Source organism: Stegodyphus dumicola, chromosome 6 (genome assembly GCF_044657685.1).
Source record: "Stegodyphus dumicola isolate Sdum_Otavi_A_Nest chromosome 6, ASM4465768v1".
NCBI lineage: Eukaryota > Metazoa > Arthropoda > Arachnida > Araneae > Eresidae > Stegodyphus > Stegodyphus dumicola.
In genome coordinates this window covers 86,896,786-86,917,065 of record NC_140773.1, presented here as the reverse complement: position 1 = coordinate 86,917,065, position 20,280 = coordinate 86,896,786, and the positions used below count along the sequence as shown (strand labels likewise).

At 34.0% G+C, this 20,280-nt stretch overlaps 1 protein-coding gene across 1 annotated transcript; it reads left to right on the top strand.

Moving 5' to 3' along the window:
• Nucleotides 1–273: 273 nt before the first annotated feature.
• On the top strand, nt 274–19,761 carry LOC118194148 (uncharacterized). The gene is made up of 4 exons (XM_035365338.2): nt 274–316; nt 4,697–4,805; nt 7,214–7,295; nt 19,464–19,761. Exons 2-4 carry the CDS (start codon nt 4,697–4,699, stop codon nt 19,654–19,656), a joined length of 384 nt encoding a protein of 127 aa, XP_035221229.1. The 5' UTR covers nt 274–316; the 3' UTR covers nt 19,657–19,761.
• The last annotated feature ends 519 nt before the right edge of the window (nt 19,762–20,280 follow it).

The window sequence follows — 20,280 nt, the reverse complement described above, 5'->3', positions numbered from 1 at the left end:
TTATCATTCCAGTAAGTGCTTTTTGAAAGTTATATATCGAATAACAGTCTGTTTCTTTTTATTAAACTGTCACTTAAAACAGATGTTGAGAAAAGGCATATGGTTCACGTCATTCTGAGTTTTTTAGGATAAAGTTCTTAATCTTTTATTTAAAATTTTAAAATGTCACATTTATACAAATCGTTGCAACAGATATCCCAAACGTCAAGTTTTAAAAACAGCTGTTAACTATCAAATTATTTAGCATATAAAAAGAACGGTAACTGCTCGTTTATTATTATTCCTTATCATCTGAGCATCAAGTACCATTTCCAAGGTAAGTATTACGTCTTATAATATAAATTATAAATCACAGTTAATAGACATTTTATACATAATAGTAGTTACATGTAGTATTTTACACATTGTGCTTAACATGCTAAGGGGAATTTTGTTCAAATTTTCGATGTCGTGAGATTACTTGCATTTCTAAATAATTTGGCTATTGCATACAAATGTTTGGAGCTAACCTCTTTACACAGAATACACAGAATAGAATATACGATTGTTACTTCAGTACCTTTGCTGATATTCTCATTAGAAGTAATATCCGCAGAGTGCCTTTGGACATAGAGATCCCTCCAATTAGTTGTGGAGGCAGAATTCAAAACATAGATTTTCCAAAGGTTTTCAATGACCTGATTTATAGTAATTTAAACAATTGTCTAGCACAAGCCACAAAGGACGAAGTAGTCTATACTCAAAGCATAACTAGAGGATGCCACCAACGTTCCTGCCTCGGCCTTTTGATTTGGAACTTGATCACCATTTCATCACTTTCCCTGTTTGATCATAATGACAATACTGAGATTCTGGCTTACGCTGACGAGTGACCAGAGGACACTTCCGGGATGCTTACCAAACCAAAGCTCAGTCAGTATTAGACAAGCATTCCAACTTGGCCAAAGAGCACAAACTAGTCATATCACACTCTAAAACCAAAATCATGCTAATATACCCTCGTAAAAGGCCCGACCAAACCCTCTGCGTCAGTCTATAAGGCAAGAATATACAAACAGTAAAAGGCACCTTAAATATCTGGGTGAATTATGAATGACAAACGTTCATGGATTTTCCACATCAAAGCTCTAAACTGCGCAAGATCTCTAGATCAATAATGAAGATAGAGGAGTTTACCTAAAAAGTATCTTTATGGATGCGAAATGTTTGATATCTCACGGTAGCAAAGCGCATTGTACCTCATTGTGCTTAGTTCCGTGGTGTGAACATCACCATAAAGGGCAATTTGCTAGATTTTGCACAAAGACCATTCATTCTAAGTGTCTGTCAGGCATAGTGAAAATCGCCAACAAGCGCACTTAATGCAAGTGCATGAATTTCACCACAGTACTTAGCAGTACAATATGAAACCACTATAATTTTCGTACTAAGATTAAGAGAATATGCTACAACATGAAATAGCTCATCTACTTGATTGGACTATGAGCGGACTATAGCCAATCATCTATGACATTCTGACATCTATGACATCTATGACGTTCTCGATTGAAATTAATTTCTTTATATAAATAACCATACCGATTTTTTTAATAAAAATACTGATCCTACGTGCTATAAACAAACTAATATACTTGAAACTTAAAATCAGGTTAGTTCATTCCCAGACTGAAAATTAATCAATTGAAAAACTCAACAGACAAGAAATATTTTTAATTTTAATTTTAGATGGCAATTTACATTTATAGAGCAATTAAATAAGAGAGTTTTTAATGTCTTACTACTCTTCTTTCGAGACTAGAATAGTAATGAACAGAAGATCATCAAACTCTTTCAAAATGAAATTTTCTCTACTTTTAATAAGCGTTATGTTTTACTTTTTCTAAAATAATGAAAATCATCGGGTAATTAATCATTACTATGGATAGGAATTCTACAGAGAAAAAATAGCCTTAGACAATCCTATTATTGCAGACATTAGTTTAGTTTTAATATTGCAGTTACTGACTTGTAAATAATCTAAATTTAGAAGTTTTAATTGTGAGTGATATACATAATTCGTACATTGAAGTAGACGCAAATGTATCTGAGTAAACGGAAGAACTGATTGCTGAAAACTTCATTTCGGAATAAGTTCCCATTAGATTAGGGTGATCAGACGTCCCACTTTTGGCGGTACAGTCCCGAATTTTAACAGTTTGTCCCGCGTCCAAGCGGCTTTTTAAAAAAGTCCCGATTTGTAGGAAGAACGAACGACAAGCTAGGAAATGTATTAAAACAAGACCTTAATTGGAATGTGCAAAAATCATTCGATCATATTACTCAAAATGTCCCATATAGTAATATTTCTGAAAATGATCTTTTTAATTAGACATCATTGTTAAATCTTGGACATCAGCGAAAATCACAATAGAAAACAAATGGTTAGAAATACGAGTATTTCATCATTTTGAAACAAACTATGTTCCATACAATAATGCACTAAAAACTATGGAATACCCTAGGAACTAATACTGTGACTGAGCGCTTTTTTTTCTACGGTAAATAAAGTGCGGACCTCAGAAAAATCACAAATAAGAGTTGAGACTTTGAAAGCTATTTTATATGTGAAATATAATTTCACAAATTCTTGTGAAAAATTGAAAAATTTTATGACCTTTCAAAACAACGACAGCAATCTACTAAACAAAATTCACTCAAACGAGAAGTATGCCAAAGAATAAAATAATACTATAGATAATTGCTTTTAATGTATTTGTAAACTGTACTTGTGTTGAAATTTTAAAAATATATTACAATACGATTTTTCATGATAAATGTGTTATCTGAGCTACGAGTATGCTAAAAGACTCTCTATTTTAAAGGTATCAACACGTTTATGAAAGTTGGTTATTATTTTAAAAGATAGAAAGCTTTCACAAGTGTCCGTAGCATAAAGGTATCCGCATTCGTATTCATTTAATTTTCTAACTTGTAAAAACATTCAAATTAAAGCAATTTGCAAAAACATGAACAGAAATATTTATTCCATTTGAAACACTTTTGTAACTGAAAGTAGACGTCCTAAGTGAACCTAAAATATTAGATATAAAAGTTCCATTATCTAATAAAAGTACAGAATGCTAAGCGCATGAACGTAGTGCCCTCTTGTAAGAATAGTAGTTACAAAGTAGAGTATTCTATCACTCAGGAATCTTCCATATCTATGCATCCCTATGTTGCATCTAAGACTGAAAATTACTATTGCTGTTATTGTTAAAAGTAACTATATGAAATTAAAGGAACTATTTAGTAATATCCAGTTTAACATTAGAATAGAAATTCATATTGTAATGAAAATTGGTCTTATTTTAATAGTCAGAAAATTCCAGACTTGAAGCCTCACACAACTAACTCTTTGAGTGCAACAGCATGATGCACAAACATTCTACAGGATGGGGATGCAAAAATTCAAGAAAGAAAGTAGACCAGACATCTATGGCATAAAACAGAAGAGGGTGTCTATATTAAAATGCATTCCCCAAAATGATCATTATTGTATCCTGATACCTGAACTTATTAATATTTCTTGATCTTTGAAAACAGGATTTGAACAGCTGTTTGTATCCCTTGTGCCATAATTTGTTTGTGGGTACGGAACAGCAATGAAATATTCTTTTGATGCTTTGAATGCATAAGTCGACGAAGAGAATGCTTTTGCTTCTCGAGTACAGGCATTTAGATATTCAGGAGTTATTAATGATTTTCTATTATTACTGAAATTCAAGAATATTTGCCGTTTTTCAGAACTATTTTTGTGTGTACATTCAAAACCCCGATCTTGTATTTCATACATTTTTTTCTTACTCTTCACAACATTAAAAACTTTCACGAAAGTCTTAGATGTGGCAATAAGAAAGTAAATCAGTCCAGACAGAGTCACTCTATGACACAGTACGTTAGATTTGAGAGTACTGGTTTTTGTAACCGTTACATATGTGGTTCTGTGGGTTCTAATCACTAGGTAATACAGATTTACTTTCACGAGTTATCGTGACAGAAGTAGTATGTCTAGATTTTTACAGAAAACAACACCATAACATTTAATTTAAAACTCCAATAAATCTCCACTTAGGAAGTAACCTAAAAATACAGTTAACAGTCCACCTGCTAAAATTTACATTTCAGTTTTACTCTACGAGGAACCACTGTTCTAATGTTAGCGTGCTAAGCTTTCAACCGTAGCTTACAGTTTGGTACAGGATTACTCTGTATTCAGCTATACTAGCCAAGATTTAAACATCAATAATAATCAGCTTCTATTTCTCACGGCTCCATTCTACAGCTTGATCAAACAAACCTAGGCTCAGACTCGGTCTGACGTTCTTCAGGCCATAACAAGTTCAGCGACAGAATCAGACATCTGACATCCTTCCTGTTTCCAACCTACGTATACCCCCAGGGTCGTCATAAAAATCTACATAACCATCTGGAGTAAGTTTAATGACATAGTCTTTTTAAGGAAATATTTCTACAGTTTAAAACAATAATAATGAACGAATTTACACTTAATGTCTTCCTTATATGGTGCAAAATATCTATGGATTGATTGAAAACTATTTACTACAAATTTCGAGCATATGTTAGAAACTTTTTAATCAAAGTGGAAATATTCGTTGTTTGCAAATTGAACAATCTAATTATTTATCACTATTTCCAGATGAAAGCCTTTTTGATACTCGTACTTTTAGTGGCCAGTGCTTTTGCCATCGCAACCTGCGATGACGACGACAACTCTACATTACTTCTCGATCCAAGAGATATAGCAGGTGAGTAAAATTTAATAATATGTGTTCAAATAATTTAAATATGTGTCATAATTATCTAAAACTTCTTCACGGACATTAGAGTATAAATATTTTTTCTCTTTTTGTAAGTGTTTAAATATAAAGATTTTAATTACCATAGATATTGATAGCGTTTCAGTTTGAAATGATGAAGTTATATATTTAGTTAGTTACTGATTCAATGAATATTAGGCATAATGTGATTGGAAACTAACAAAAAGTTTCTGGAAGTAGAGTTAAGGACAAAATGAAATTTTTCATTTCTGTTCGAAGAGATATACCAATTAGAAGTTATTTCCCCAAATACCTCTTTAAAAAGAAACGATTTGCTATAAATCTGTTCTGATAATTTTGCATTTGAAAATATTTATAAATATTTTTAGTCTTGACGCCTATTTCAAAAGACATTTGAATGTCAGTAACGTAATATAATCTTTCTACTTGATGCGATTTGCTATAGTACGTTATATAATAAGGGTTTATCATTCACGTGAACTAAAAAGATATTTAATTTGACTTTTAAATTATAACAGCACGCCTCTTACCACTGTAACCAGTGAAGGGGTTTACGAACAACATGCATACATTCAAACATGTTTACTTTTAGTTGTTAATGCTTTCTTTTATTTAATAACATCTAATTATCAATTTAAAATATAGCATCTGTAATTTGCATACACATTGACATTATTTTGTAATTACAAATATTATTATTAATGCTACATACAGATGAACTGCACAATAGCGAAAACTAAGTGACTGAAAGTTCAGTTCGTTAAATCCTGTGTCTAAAAATTGAATGAATAATAATAATTAAAAAAGATTAACATTAATACGTCTACCGAAAAAATGAATAATAAACATAATTTAATTGCAATTATTATCACACGCAGTTATTAAATTTGTTGTTTGCTCTTTTCCAGTGACTTTAAAATATCTGGCAAATTGATCGGTCTTTGTCTGAAGTATTTGCCCGGCTTCTTTGAACGAAAAACGACTTTACCAGTTCATCTTCTACACCCCAATGTTCGATCTTTCTCAAATGTTTCCAAGAATCGAAATTTCTATTCTCAAGCAGAGATTATAAAGACTTCAATTTTTCATATAATACCGATGTGAATCTGGATATTTCTGTATTTCTGGCATATGTAGATTAACTCAAGTTCATTTCATATTTTTAAACTAATTTTCACCTTATGTTCAATGTAGAAGCTTAATGTGTCCAGCGTACCATGCAGATGAATTTTTAATATAGAAACCAAGATGCAGAGAGTATGGTCGAAGAATACGGGGAAGTTTTGCTCTTCTTGAAAATACGAAAATGAAAAATAATTTCTTCATTTACGTCTCTCTGTAACATCAAAAAAGAACATAATAATTTCCGTCAAGATTTGTATGGTTACAAAACAAAACAAAACAAAACAAAAAAAAAAAAAAAAAAAAAATTATAATCTTTACAAAGAATATCTTATATCTTGCAAAACCCTTATTCGAAGGATAGAGTTTAAAGAATATTTATACGCAAACAAAACAAATCAGTAAAAACGTTTTTCATTCCCCAAAAGCAGAATCAACTCTTAAATCATAAACTCCTAAGATTCACTACTTCCTCCTTTCTTCTTAGACTAAACAGCCAAAAATTTGAGAATTTACAACATAACTTTAGTCTTATAGTGCGTTCTGTTTGGCAGCTCAGTCAAAGAACTTTTATGGAATCAAAGAACACACTTAGGTTTGTTTCATTCAATGGATGCATTAATTTTAGCGCCCTAAGACATGTTTATTTTACCATCGTTCTCCTAGAGCTGAGTATCATATCTGTTTTGCAAAGCCTTTATAAAACATAAAGAAATTGGGCGTGAGGATAGAAGAAAAATAAGGTAGAGATGTTTTCCTTTATGTGTGAAATGCCGATCCTAACATCTTAAACGTGGATAATTTAAATAGTTAGTACTTCTTTCATAAAACGTTGCAGAAGTTCTGGAAGAAATATAAAAGATACAAAGTTGTTTCAATGTAAGATATCAGGACAGTTCGTTATATTCGATTTTCATATTCTTAAGGGTTCACTTTAGGAGTATAACATAATATTTGACGCGTATTAAATTGGAAGGGACACAAACCTTCGCTCGTTATAACCCAAAGATTGTTATAACGGGATTCATTAGTATTATATTAATTTGCTGCAGATTTGTCATTTAAACACTGCCTAGCAAAGTTTGTCGCATTTTCCTTTCGGAATAATTCTCTAATGCTCTTGGCACATGTTTTAGAATGTAGTTTTTAATTTATGAAATTATTTTGTATATGTATTATTAACATTAGGAATAAAATACGCAATATACACGTGTCTTTAATTTCAAGCGATTCATTTTTGTTATAATTTTCAGCTATCGAAGACAAACTGACAAGAATGGATTTTCTAGAAAAAATTGTTGGAGTAGTATTTGGTTTTAAAAAAGAAAATGCAAGGTAAGCAAATTCAGACATCTGTAGTATTTTAAAATATAGTTGAATTATCTCTTCAATATATAATTGTCAATTATCATGAGAAGTGGAAGAAAATAAATGTTTACGCAATTATCTTTACTTAGCCTATCAATTATCTCAGTGGAAATCTGCGTAGAGGATTTTGGGAGGAGAGGCTAACTTTAGAATGATAGATGAAACTAAAGAACTGTAGCACACTAAAAGTTAAAATATGAATAAAAAATCATGTAATTAAAGAAAAAACGTAAAAGAAAGCGTATTCATTAGATACTTAAATGTTAGTTGGACAGTTTACTGTACAGAAACTAATCGTTTCACCAACAATGAACCTGAAAACACATCGAAATCTTCACTCATGAAAAAGAACTAACAGGGCATTATCCAAAACGAGAAATGCTAAAAATTTGAATTTTCCATTAAATATCTACTACTAAATATTTATCCTTTTCACACCAACCTTTCAGGAATTCATATGCTATGAGAAAACGTCCAGCCAAAAATAAGCAATAGTAATAAGAAAAAGCAATAACAATAATTTATGTAACATAGTAAACAATATATTATGCAACTGCAAGAGTGAAAATGACGAAAAATAAACATGTGCCTACATAGGGACAAACACATTAATTCGCGATGTTCTAGATAAATGTTGGAATATAATATGTATAACACAATCTCATCGCCGAGCAGTGAAATAAAAACAACTACGAATTTTAGTTTTCTCAAATTTCTCAAAAACGTTTAGGAATTACACTTTTTATCATTTATCTTAAATACTCTCGAAATTTTTTCTCTCCTTCTCATGTATTTACTATTGTTTCTAATTTCATTTTTGTTTTTTTTACTATCGAAGTAGAAGATGATTCCGTTTAATAATTAACCTTTGAATCTTTAATTAATCATTCAAATTATATTACTGGAAAATTACGCACGTTTTCTTTAACATTTAGTTCCTTAATGTGTTCTTATTTAAACTTCTATCTCACTTTTTCACTACGTTATGAAATCTACCGTGTATTTAAATATTCTATTGGGTAAACCTTAATTCGTTTCGAAAACTGAGGTCTTAAATTCGTCAAATAGTAATCATTTCCTACTAACTGTACAACGAGAAATCGAGAAAAGAAAAAGCTATCAGGTTCAATGTTCCGTCTTACCTTCTTCGGGAACATGCAAGGACCTGACTCGGAACAGAGAGCTTACTAAAGCTATGTTCAAAACTGTGGGAAGTAAACAGGATACACAAGAAGGGTATACAAAACCCTTTATTTTTCACTATTTACAATAACTTCCGTACTTCGGAATACACAGACCCGCTACTTGGGGTCTAACATAAAAATATAAAAATAGAACTAAACTCTAATTTAACTTTAAAATAATAAACGTGGAAGATTGGCCTTATATTGACAGGAAGCCGTATGTAGTACAGAGAACTGTGAACACTACAATACGTTTAAAATTATCAAGAGGATTAAAACCTCTGGCCTGGACGGCAACCAGCAACTGAGTAAAACATCTAAGGTAAGCGGCCTGCTTCGACTCACTGCTTCCTCTCTCTCGCTTGGCAAAAAGCCACAACTTAAATACTTGGCGTTCGCCAGACAAACTTTGCATAAATACTTTAACGCTTATAATTCTGGCCGGAAGTAGAAAATAAGAAGTGATAGTAAAGATTTAAAATAAAATAAACGTTAGTAAAACTTAAGATCCTTACATACTTCCCGCCAGAGTTAATTAGTTTGAAACTGAGGTCTAAAACGACCTTGTTGAAAACGTTTAGCTCTAGAATCTAACGCGAGGCCAATCTTTTACAAACATTTTTCGCTAGAAACTAGAAATTTAAAAGAAAGAAATTTGTTTTTACAATAGCAGCTCCCAGGATACACAATTTTTTCATCTGTACTGCATCTAAACAGGAGCTTTTATTCAAATCTGATTCCTTCCAGAGATCTGGAAGGAAAACTAGTTTAATGAAATGTTACACAATGAAATGGCAAGTAACATGTATAATTATATTTCTCTTAACATTCTTATTTCATTCATAACTATTTTAGTTATCTCTCCCCGTGTTCTCTGACATGTGTTGTAAAAGAACACCAAACACGAATGTGTTTATGTCTATGTGTTCAACACTTCCTCCTACAATCAAAACACTAACGTGTTAAAATTCAGCATACCAAGACCCCGTAACACACCCTAATTTCAACTCTAAACCCTGAGGTACTATTCTGAAAGTGGCTAACTCTGAAGTGTAGCGTCAGAGAGCCTAACTACATGATTCAAACTTTAACACATATTCACCATGATTTAGTCTTTTTACAGTCACACGAATAAAAAACAAATTTAACATTACTTTCACTTTTACAATATCACGGTATTTCTTAACATTTAAAATAACAGTTCACATTGTATATAAGAACATATTAACATGCCGTTAATTTTATACATTTGAAAACATACATTAGTAGTACATTATTAACTTCTATTCTTTTCAAAGCAAGTGCCAATTCTTTCTACACTGAAATAATACATTTCAAAAAGTCTTTCAGACTAAAACTTCTTTCTTGCCAGAATGTTTTAAATGATATTTATGCAATAACCTTTTACAATATTTAAGTCTTTACACAACGCTATTATACATCAACTTTAGTTTTACGCGCGAGTAATTGAAAATCATAATACCAAAATCGGTAACAACTCATTTCTCGCCCTTTTGGTGATAAAGGTAGACCTCGCATGAGGTAAAACTTCTTGAAATCTGCCACTTGCAGTAAGAATGAAAGATTAACTTAAGTTTGCAAAGTAACATAAAATTTTACTTATCTTTGTGATATTCGGACATTCTTTTCTGGGCCCAGTCCTTAAAGGTAGTGCAGATAGTTGTTTGATTTATCCTCGTTCTTGTACGGGCTCGCCCTTCAGTGTCTTCCTCTAGATGCTTTCTTTTTTCTCCAGTTCGGTCACCCTTGAATACCTTCTTTTTCGCTTCTGCCTGTGGTCTTGGTCGTTTGATGGCAGCTGGTCTTGGCGGAACCGGGAAACTTCTTTCGTGTTCCTGCTTGAACCTCGTTGCTGGCCGTTCTAATTTTCCTTGTAACTTTTCCTCCGCCGCTGATGGCCCTTCCGCAGTTCGGCGACATTTGCTGCGGAGAGTCCTGTCGGATGAGTAGATCTTCCGTTTTAGAGCCGGGTTATAGTTGCGGTCATTTCTCCTGGCTCTCTTTGCATACGTCGTCCTTCTCCCTTCTTCATTCTGGGGGTGTTCGTGAACTCTGTTTTCTGGACGGTGGAACGGCTTCTTTTTCTTGCCACCTTCAATTTTTCCGCGGGGAAACTTTCTTTTCACTTGCTCCTGCCTCTTAATGGCTTGCCCTTGTACTTGTCGTTTTTCCACCTCTGGAGCTTGTGCCTGCGGTGTCTGCCTTGCCGGATCCTGCAAAAGATCTGAAAATATTTGCATTTTATTACGATCATAGTAGGGTTTTATTTGATCAATGTTTGCGGAGCAGGTTTCACCATTTCTGGCTTTTAACACTACTACAGCGTGAGTTATTTTTTCTATAACATATGGTCCTTCAAATCGTGGAAAAAATTTGGCAGTTTTATCTTCTGGTGCTGAAGAAAGTGAATGCTTAATTTTTAAAATTTCATCCCCTACTTTATAAGTTACTCCCCGTCGTTTCAAGTCATAATATAATTTTTGTTTTCTCTGTGCTACTTCAGTATTCTTCTTTGCTTCCTTAATTAGTTTTTCTAAATCACCCATTTTAAATTCTGGGGCTCTTTGTTGCACATAAAATAATTTATCTAACGGCGTTATAATCTTTCTGCCTAAAAATAACTCAGCAGGAGTTTTGCCCGTTGTATCATGTTTTGCGGTCCTAAGGGCGAAAGCAAATTCATTGACATAGTTACCCAGCTTTTATGAAAATTTTTAACATAACTACGGATAATTTTCACTATATTTCTATTGACCCGTTCCGCTATATTTGATTGCGGCCGATACGGGACCATTTTTAAATGACGTATGCCCAGTTTTTGGCACATGTCTTCAAATATATTACTGACAAATTGAGGACCATTACCCGATATAACTTTTAGGGGCGCCCCGTATTTTAAAATATATTTATTTAAAATAGAATCAGTAACTAATTTCGCGGAGGCTCGTTTTAAGGGAACAATTTCGGTCCATTTACTAAAATGATTAACCATAACAAGGAGATAGCGACTTTTATTTAACTGACTTTTTGGGAAAGGGCCCAATAAATCGATGCCAATTATTTCATTTGGAAATTCGGATTTAATACTATTTAGAAACCCGGCCTGGCGGAAATTAATATAATTAACTGCTTGACATGTTGGGCAGGACTGGACATACGCCCTTGTTAACTTTTACAGTTCAGGAAAATAGACTGTCTCGCGTACGCGTTGGATAGTTTTTCGAATACCAGCATGAGAAGCTAAAGGGCTGTCATGGAGCTCCTGCAGGATATTTAATCTAAGACTAGCTGGGATAACAGGTCGAAATTCGTTGTTGGAATTCGTAGTTTTTGTATAGAATAATAGACCATCTGTTAGTTCGTAATGGGCCGCCCTATTTCTTATCGCCACAATATCTTGGTGGCTAAAATTTTCAGGATGCTTTAAATACTCATAAATGCTTCCAAACTCAGGATCCTTACCCAGTTTGGTTATTACAGTTTCTCGGGAATTTATTGTACATGCTGTGAGCATTGCCACCTTTACAGTATTACCTTGTTCATCTATTTTAATTCTTGATAGGGCATCTGCTACGATATTTTCCTTTTCGGGGGTATGCTTGATTACCAGATTATATTCTTGTAGCTTGAGTGCCCATCTTATTAACCTTGGGGATAAGTTTTTCCCTGAGTACAATCTAGTTACCGCCGCATGATCAGAGTACACTGTTATTGGCGCCTTTCCAAAATAGACTCGGAACTTTTGCACTGCTAACAGAACTGCAAGTGCCTCTCTCTCGGTCGCGGAAAAGTTTCTTTGTGTTTGATTTAAAGTTCGGCTAAAAAATGCCACGGGCTGCTGATTTTGCGAACGTACCGCTCCTACCGCATAATCCGAAGCATTCGCTGAAATTTCTAAATTCTCATCCTTTTCAGGAAATTTCAACACAGGGGCTTGCGTTAATGCTTGTTTTAATTTTTCGAAAGCACTATTGGCTTCGGCCGTCCACGAGAATCTTGCCTTTTTCCTTTTTAATTTTAACAATGGTTCAGCGATAGCTGCAAAATCTTTTATAAAGGACCTATAATATGAACAAAGTCCTAGAAAAGAAGAGAGCTTCTTCGCCGTGTTTGGAGTCGGATACTTTTGTACAGCAATTATTTTTGATTCGTCTGTCTCTATTCCTTTCTGAGATATTTTGTAACCTAAATATTTTAATTCGGGGGCTGCAAATTTGCACTTTTCGACATTAACTTTTAGACCGGCCTCATTTAATAAAGAAAACACCTGTCTTAAATCCTGTACATGTTGGTCGAGATTATAACTAGTAATAATGATATCGTCTAAATAGATAAATGTGGACTTTCCAAGAACAGGTCTTAACACAATGTCCATACATCGCTGAAATGTTGCCGGCGCCCCTGAAAGGCCAAACGGCATACGCAAAAATGCATAAGTGCCAGACTTGGTTATAAAAGCAATCTTAGGCACGTCCTCAGGCCTAACCCCTATTTGAAAATAACCAGTCGTCAAGTCTGAAGTCGTTATATATTTGGTGGATGTTATGTTCCTTAGAATCTCCTCAATAATAGGTAACGGATATACCAGATATTTAGTTATGGAGTTTAATTTACGGTAATCAATTGCGAATCTCCACCTTTTTGGATGTGTCAAAGGATAGTCATTATTTTTCTTACATAAAACCACCGGGCTAGCATAACTACTTGAGATGGGCGTTATGATCTTTTTACGTAGCATATCGGTGATATGCCATTCTATAATTTTTTCCTTATTCTTATCATACCGGTATGCTTTGTGGCGAACTGGCATTGAATCTCCGGTGTCAATACTATGGTTAGTAACCCGAGTAAATCTTGGAATATCACTAAATAACGAAGCAAATTCACTTACCACTTGTCGGATTCTTCCTTGCTCGTCATTAGGCAGGTGGTCAAGATTTAACATCGGCGGTTCAGCCTTTTCTGCACGAACTGGTTTCATTGTCAGCTTAAGGGGCGCTTCATTAAAATCCAGCGTTGCTTGTGCTTCTGAAAGAAAATCTATTCCTAAGATTATATGTGCTTGCAGATTATTTACTATAAAAAACATCACCTTTACTTGTTCGTCCTTGATACGGACATGCAGCGGTACTTTACCTATACACTTACATTTTTCTCCTTGCGCCGCTAACATTGTCGTAATATCCGAATTATATATGCGGTATTTCCGAAAATACTTCCTAAAAAAATCTTCTGCCACACAGGAACACTGCGCGCCTGTATCCAGGAGTGCGGTGGCTGTGATATTATTCACCAACACTTCAATCTTCGGAAGAGTCAAATTTTTCACCGTTACTGTATTTAACTTGAAGGAAGAGGGGTTTTCGTGGCCTTCGGATTTCCGCACCCTCTCGTCAGCAGAAATCCGTTTTAGTTTAAATTATTTTTCATTTCCGTGCTTTCCTTCTTTTTCCCCTGGCCTTGAGACTTTTTTCCTGGATTGCTATTGAACTGTCGACGTTCGCCGGCTGTTTTTGAATGCTCGGGTTTCCTTGCCCACTGATTCGCTTTGCTTCCGTAGCCGTGTGCTTGAGTTTGCTGTAGTCTTGGCGCACCAAATTGGTTTCGCTGTTGATATTGGCGTCTTCTTTCAATGTCCGCCGTTCTTCTACTTTCAAACTGGATTGCTAGTCCAAATAACTTTTCCAGTCTAGTCGGATTTCTTAATTCAATAAAGTCTTGCACTTGGGGCAGTAACCTCGGCAAAATCACTTGAATTATCTCAGGATCCGGACGGTCTCCATACAAGAGTTTGAAGACGTGAATTTTTCTTAAAATAAAGCTTGAGAGATTTTCGATTCTTTGTTGATATATGCTGAAAAGTTCCGTTTCTAATTTCGCACGATCCCTTACGACAGGGAAGGCTTTAAGTAGGGCAGTCTTGAAATTCTCGTAAGTATAGGTGGGACTTCCTGCTTGACCCAAGAGACTTCTGCCTATACATTTGAACCAATTAAGCGCTTGGCCCCTCAAAGCGCTGGTAGCTAAGGTAACTTTTTGAAATTCGTGCACGGGGTAGAGCATGAAGTGGTCATCCAATTTTTCCAAAAAACTGGTTACCGGTGAGTTTCCATTAAATGTTGTTTCTGGTTTCATCGAAGCGCGCATGGTCTGGACGATGTACCCAAATCCTTCCAGGGCGGCAGCTGGCATTTCTGGATTCTGAGCCGCTTCTGCAGGCAGCACAGGTACTTCTTGAAACTGGGCCATGGTTATTCTTCTTCGTTGGGCGCCACTATCAGGTTCAATGTTTCGTCTTACCTTCTTCGGGAACATGCAAGGACTGACTCGGAACAGAGAGCTTACTAAAGCTATGTTCAAAACTGTGGGAAGTAAACAGGATACACAAGAAGGGTATACAAAACCCTTTATTTTTCTCTATTTACAATAACTTCCGTACTTCGGAATACACAGACCCGCTACTTGGGGTCTAACGTAAAAATATAAAAATAGAACTAAACTCTAATTTAACTTTAAAATAATAAACGTGGAAGATTGGCCTTATATTGACAGGAAGCCGTATGTAGTACAGAGAACTGTGAACACTACAATACGTTTAAAATTATCAAGAGGATTAAAACCTCTGGCCTGGACGGCAACCAGCAACTGAGTAAAACTTCTAAGGTAAGCGGCCTGCTTCGACTCACTGCTTCCTCTCTCTCGCTTGGCAAAAAGCCACAACTTAAATACTTGGCGTTCGCCAGACAAACTTTGCATAAATACTTTAACGCTTATAATTCTGGCCGGAAGTAGAAAATAAGAAGTGATAGTAAAGATTTAAAATAAAATAAACGTTAGTAAAACTTAAGATCCTTACAAAGCATCTGAACTTCATATTTTTTCATCCGCCGCAAGGGAAATTGTCTCAAGAAGATTTTTCCCATCTACGCAGCTGAAAAGCTGAAAATTGTTTTCAATATTTAGAATATTACATTTGCTAATCAATGTAGCAAAATGAATCTTTCACGCGCTGGGGATAAAAATGTTTTATTTTCTACATTGTTGCTACTGTTCGCTTTGCAATTGTTGAGGTTTTTAATCAAAAATTCTTTGAGGCTTACAAAATATAAAAAATACAATAAAACTAGTTTAAAATTCCAAATTAGGCTTTGCAGGTTTCCATGCTGGGGTGGAGAATCATGTTATTCGAAATTTGATGAGTCTAGGTACCGTCGTCTTTTCACAATGCAACAAACATTCATGTAGATTTTTCATCATTTAGTTCCTTGAAATATACTACAGGGTGATAATATTTTGTGGAAACAATTTGAAAAGTGATACAGCCGTTTATTCCATTCAAAATGCTGTTTCGAGACTTATAGCCCCCGTGGGCTAACGCTCATTTGAGCTATAAACACGATCTTAACGTCTCACATTTTGCACCTAGGCGTCTCTGTAATGACATACTTGCGCAGAGCTCTATATCATCAACAAATTAAACTATATTAAATTTATTAAATTAATTAAATTATACATAGAAAACTAATGACTTAGTTTACGTTATATATTTATGAAGAAAGACAAAATGCTTATCTACCTAGAGGAATGGATAACTTCGTAGAGAACCGTTTCGGAGAAAACGTCTTATTCCCCCTACCCATTTAGAAAGCAGCGAAAGATAACCAAGCAACCATTTCTCTTAGCTAGAATCGAACCTGAGTCAAAATCCCAATGGTTAGTGGTCCTAACCATTAGACCATTCGTAAGGCCAAAGCCGCTGACTAATTAACTGGCTCCATCTGAGACTGTGAAGTGAGTTATGACTCCGCCATTGTAACTCAACCGTACACAAAAGAAGCTTTGCTAACTTTTTAATTAAAACTGAACAGCGCAACTCGGGCTTACAATCAGTCTCCACTATTTGCGCAATCTAAACTGACATAAAACTATTTATGCAAATCTTAAGTATTTAATGAATGAATTTACAAACAAAATCCTATCGAGCTTCATCTTAAATAAGCGCAAGTATTTCAGAATGGTTAGCGAACGATTCAAGCCGACCTAAATGCTTCTAATGAGTTGTGCGGTGGAGTATCTATTAACTCAGTGTCCCTGCCAACAGCTCTTTGCTGAAGAACTTCATTCTTATATACTCGTTAACTCATCCTGTAGGGAGGTGACGAAGATATAAGGAACAGTAAAGATAAAATCATATGGTAATAAGTCATTTTACATAACACTTTATATATCGCATACTTCTATATATTATATATATTTTAAAGGTTTTCTTAATGGTTAAAATTTAGCTATTTTGATATTAGCAATGGACATTTCTCTTAAGTAAAATGAAATAAAAAGAGTATTTGTACGTTCTGCATTTGGCTACTTTTGAGCAAAGACTTTGTCAAAAATCTTAATACTGAGAATTTCTATTTATTTCGTCTATCACGTTATGTGAATACGGGAAAACAAGCTAGGACTCTTTACTTTCAAATATATACTTTCGTGAAGAAAGATTTAAGGGAAATGAGCTTGTATGCATATTGTAACGAAATTTAACTCCAAAATCAGAACTACGCCGAGACGAACCGTCAACGGTTGTTCTGCACAGGCTCTAATATACGAATATAAACCTTAATAATAATTAGACACAGTGAGTCTACTATTATAGCATCTATTTATACTTTAAATATTTATAGAAAATAAAATAAAGTTTATCTACTTGGATTTTGCACATGCTTCTTGACGAATAACAATTTTATTAACACTTGACATCAAAAGCTTGTCAGTTTCCTTGAATTAAAGCAGGAATTCTCTACTAGGATATCATTCAATAAACATAAAAAATACAATATATAATTCAATTAATGCATTATATTCACAGAACGCTTATATCACTAAGCAAACACGGATCAGAACGTGCATGGCAATGCCGAAAACGGATGCCATCCACAAAAAAAAATACATAAAACAAAGTCTCGTGTTCATTCAACAACGTTATTCGTAAAACAAAGTCTCGTGGATATCTCCCGAAGTTTCTTGACGGCACTAAGTGACACATATTACAAGAAAAGAACAGTCGCGAAACTTTTCCGGCTTAGTTAATTACGGGGAAGCCCACTAAAGCTATCTGCCTAAGAGATGGTATATCTTCGTGGAGAATATTTTGCGTGAAACTAGCTCGTATATCCATTGTACATACGAAACCACGAAAACGCCCATGCAGCCAACCCATTCGCCTGGAATAGAACCTAGATCGGAACTATTTTTGTCAGCGATTTTTATTACTCGATCGTGATAGCCGGCGAAAATTGTCTACTCAACATGTTTACCGGAATACGGATATAGGAGGAAATACCAGTATTTAACAGCTTTTATCCACCCGGCCATTGGTGTGGCAAAATATTAGAGGAAGCTACAAGTAAAAAGTCAAATTATAAAAATAAAATTTGTTTTTCAGTATTTTACGAGCCCATACAAATTAGTTTTGAAAGGAAGTTCAAGGATTAAGACACTGTGAATGTTGATCTAGGATGTGGAAGACTACCTCGCAAAACTTTGTTTTTGAATAAAATCTACAGAGGTTCTCTCAAATTCTGACGGAAAGGTTTCATTGTTTTTATGGCAAAAAGCATATTATTAAACCTTATCTTAAATCTGCGATTTTGTAAATTTTGCTCTGCATTCGAAAACAACATTTGACATTACAGTTTTCCTACGCAATGGAAACCTATTTAAATTTTGAACTTCATTAAAAATGTTTACTTAAATCTGTATCAAAGTCAAAAATATATTGTTCCTTCAGTTTATTTAATGTTTTATTGGACGTACTTATGTATATGAAAGTTGGGCTTTTATTAACCCTTGGACAACTGCAGTTCGTAAGTTACCTTTTCCATGGTCCAAATCAATGTTTACAAATGTTGCTATAAGTGATTGCATATTCTTGACTCCTTTGTGTTTTCATACTTCTGATCAATACTTGCTGAAAATACAAAGTAAAACTTTTATCATTAAAAATTTATTTTCGTGGGTTTGTTGCTTTGCACTCTCACTCGTACAGATCACAACAAATCCTTCATTAAAAATGCATTCAAACTTACGTTTTTAATTTTGTTTCTTGTAATTCTACATTTTAACTGAGTTCTGTTCAGTTTATAAATATACCAACAACAAACCCAAATTTGAAGCATTTATTACCTGCTATTTTGAAACTATCGTATTTATATTCCAACATGTATTATTAAATATTGTCAAAATAAAGTACTCAGCGACTCGTAGAGCCTGCACGCATCTCAAAGCTATTTTCATACGAATAAACGTTCGCCATGCCTGGCATATATTATCTCAGTTTTTGAATACATGGTTTCAGCCTAACAGTTTTGTGTATGTTGTTTGAGTTCAGCAAGTATTTTACACAGGCAAACCAACCATTTTCTCATGCCTTCAAGTTCCTTAGAGTTGTATTTTGAGTTTTAGTTTTCTTTAATATAAATACGAGCTAGTTTCGCTTAAGAATTCTTCAGCTTAGACATTTTTTTAGGAAGTTTTAAAGATATTCCCAGTATACTGTACATAAATAAAATAAGCTTTGGATAGAAAAGAAATTTGAAACTCAATAATTGAAAATTTCTTTCTACCAATTATTTTCAAAAATTCTACAATTTCGCAAAGATATGCTACATTTTTTCATTTATTTGATATACTTTGATTCGGTCTGAGCTACACAAACAACTATTTGTTGCAGCTCTTAAGAACACGAACATTTACATATACGTACAGCAATATATTTATATTTAAGTCAATTAATTACCTCCACCTTATTCAGTTTGAAGTCGTCTCCAACTATTTTAAACTATTACACTCGGAAACATTTTCCATTATTTGAAAATTATGATGTTCTTCATTTTACAACCAACTATATACTTAAGAATTTTGCTTTATCCAATAGGGATGAAAAATGCATACCAATTGGAGGAGAATGCAAATTCTGGACTGGGCCTAACTGCTGTGGTATAAAAACTCGATGTGTTGTCTTTGATTCACCTCCAAGATGTAAAAACTGTCAGCATACTTCCAGATGCCGTGAATACAACCTAGGTGTATGGCTGGATACTATCGGAGGTTGGTTCTCGGGAAAATAGATCAAGTACACAATAGTTTGTAAATGAATAATCATAAATCTCGATCATAAATCATATCATAAATCTCGAATTTTCTGTTTTCTTATGAATACAATTTGAAATTCATATAGTTGTTCTTTATTTGATCACCAAAGTCTCTTTTTTTTTACTATGAATGAATGTTTATTTCTGTATAATTTTGAAACCGACTGTTGTTGGAAATAAAACGTGCTATGCATTGTAAGAAGTTATGATTTGAACCTAAATAACAAATTTCATATTTTCATAGCAAGCACTCGTATTGAAGTCATATCCTATTTAATGTACATATTTGATAGAAAATCCTATTTAATGTACAGTGAAATACTACAATACAATCTACTCTGACAGGTAAAATATTTTCTAGTTGCAGCTTTTTTCCAATTCGACGCATGAATGAAAATTAGTAATGGATTCCTAATCTCTATAATAATTGAATTATTATGAATAATGATAAATGGATTATTAGAACAAGACGATTTTGCATATTTCATTACTGAGATGAATAACTGAACCTTGCCGCTAAACTTTTACATGAATATAGGAAAATAGAATACCAGAAAAGTATTCGCGACCATGTTATACTTCTAGTAGAATGGTCTAGCT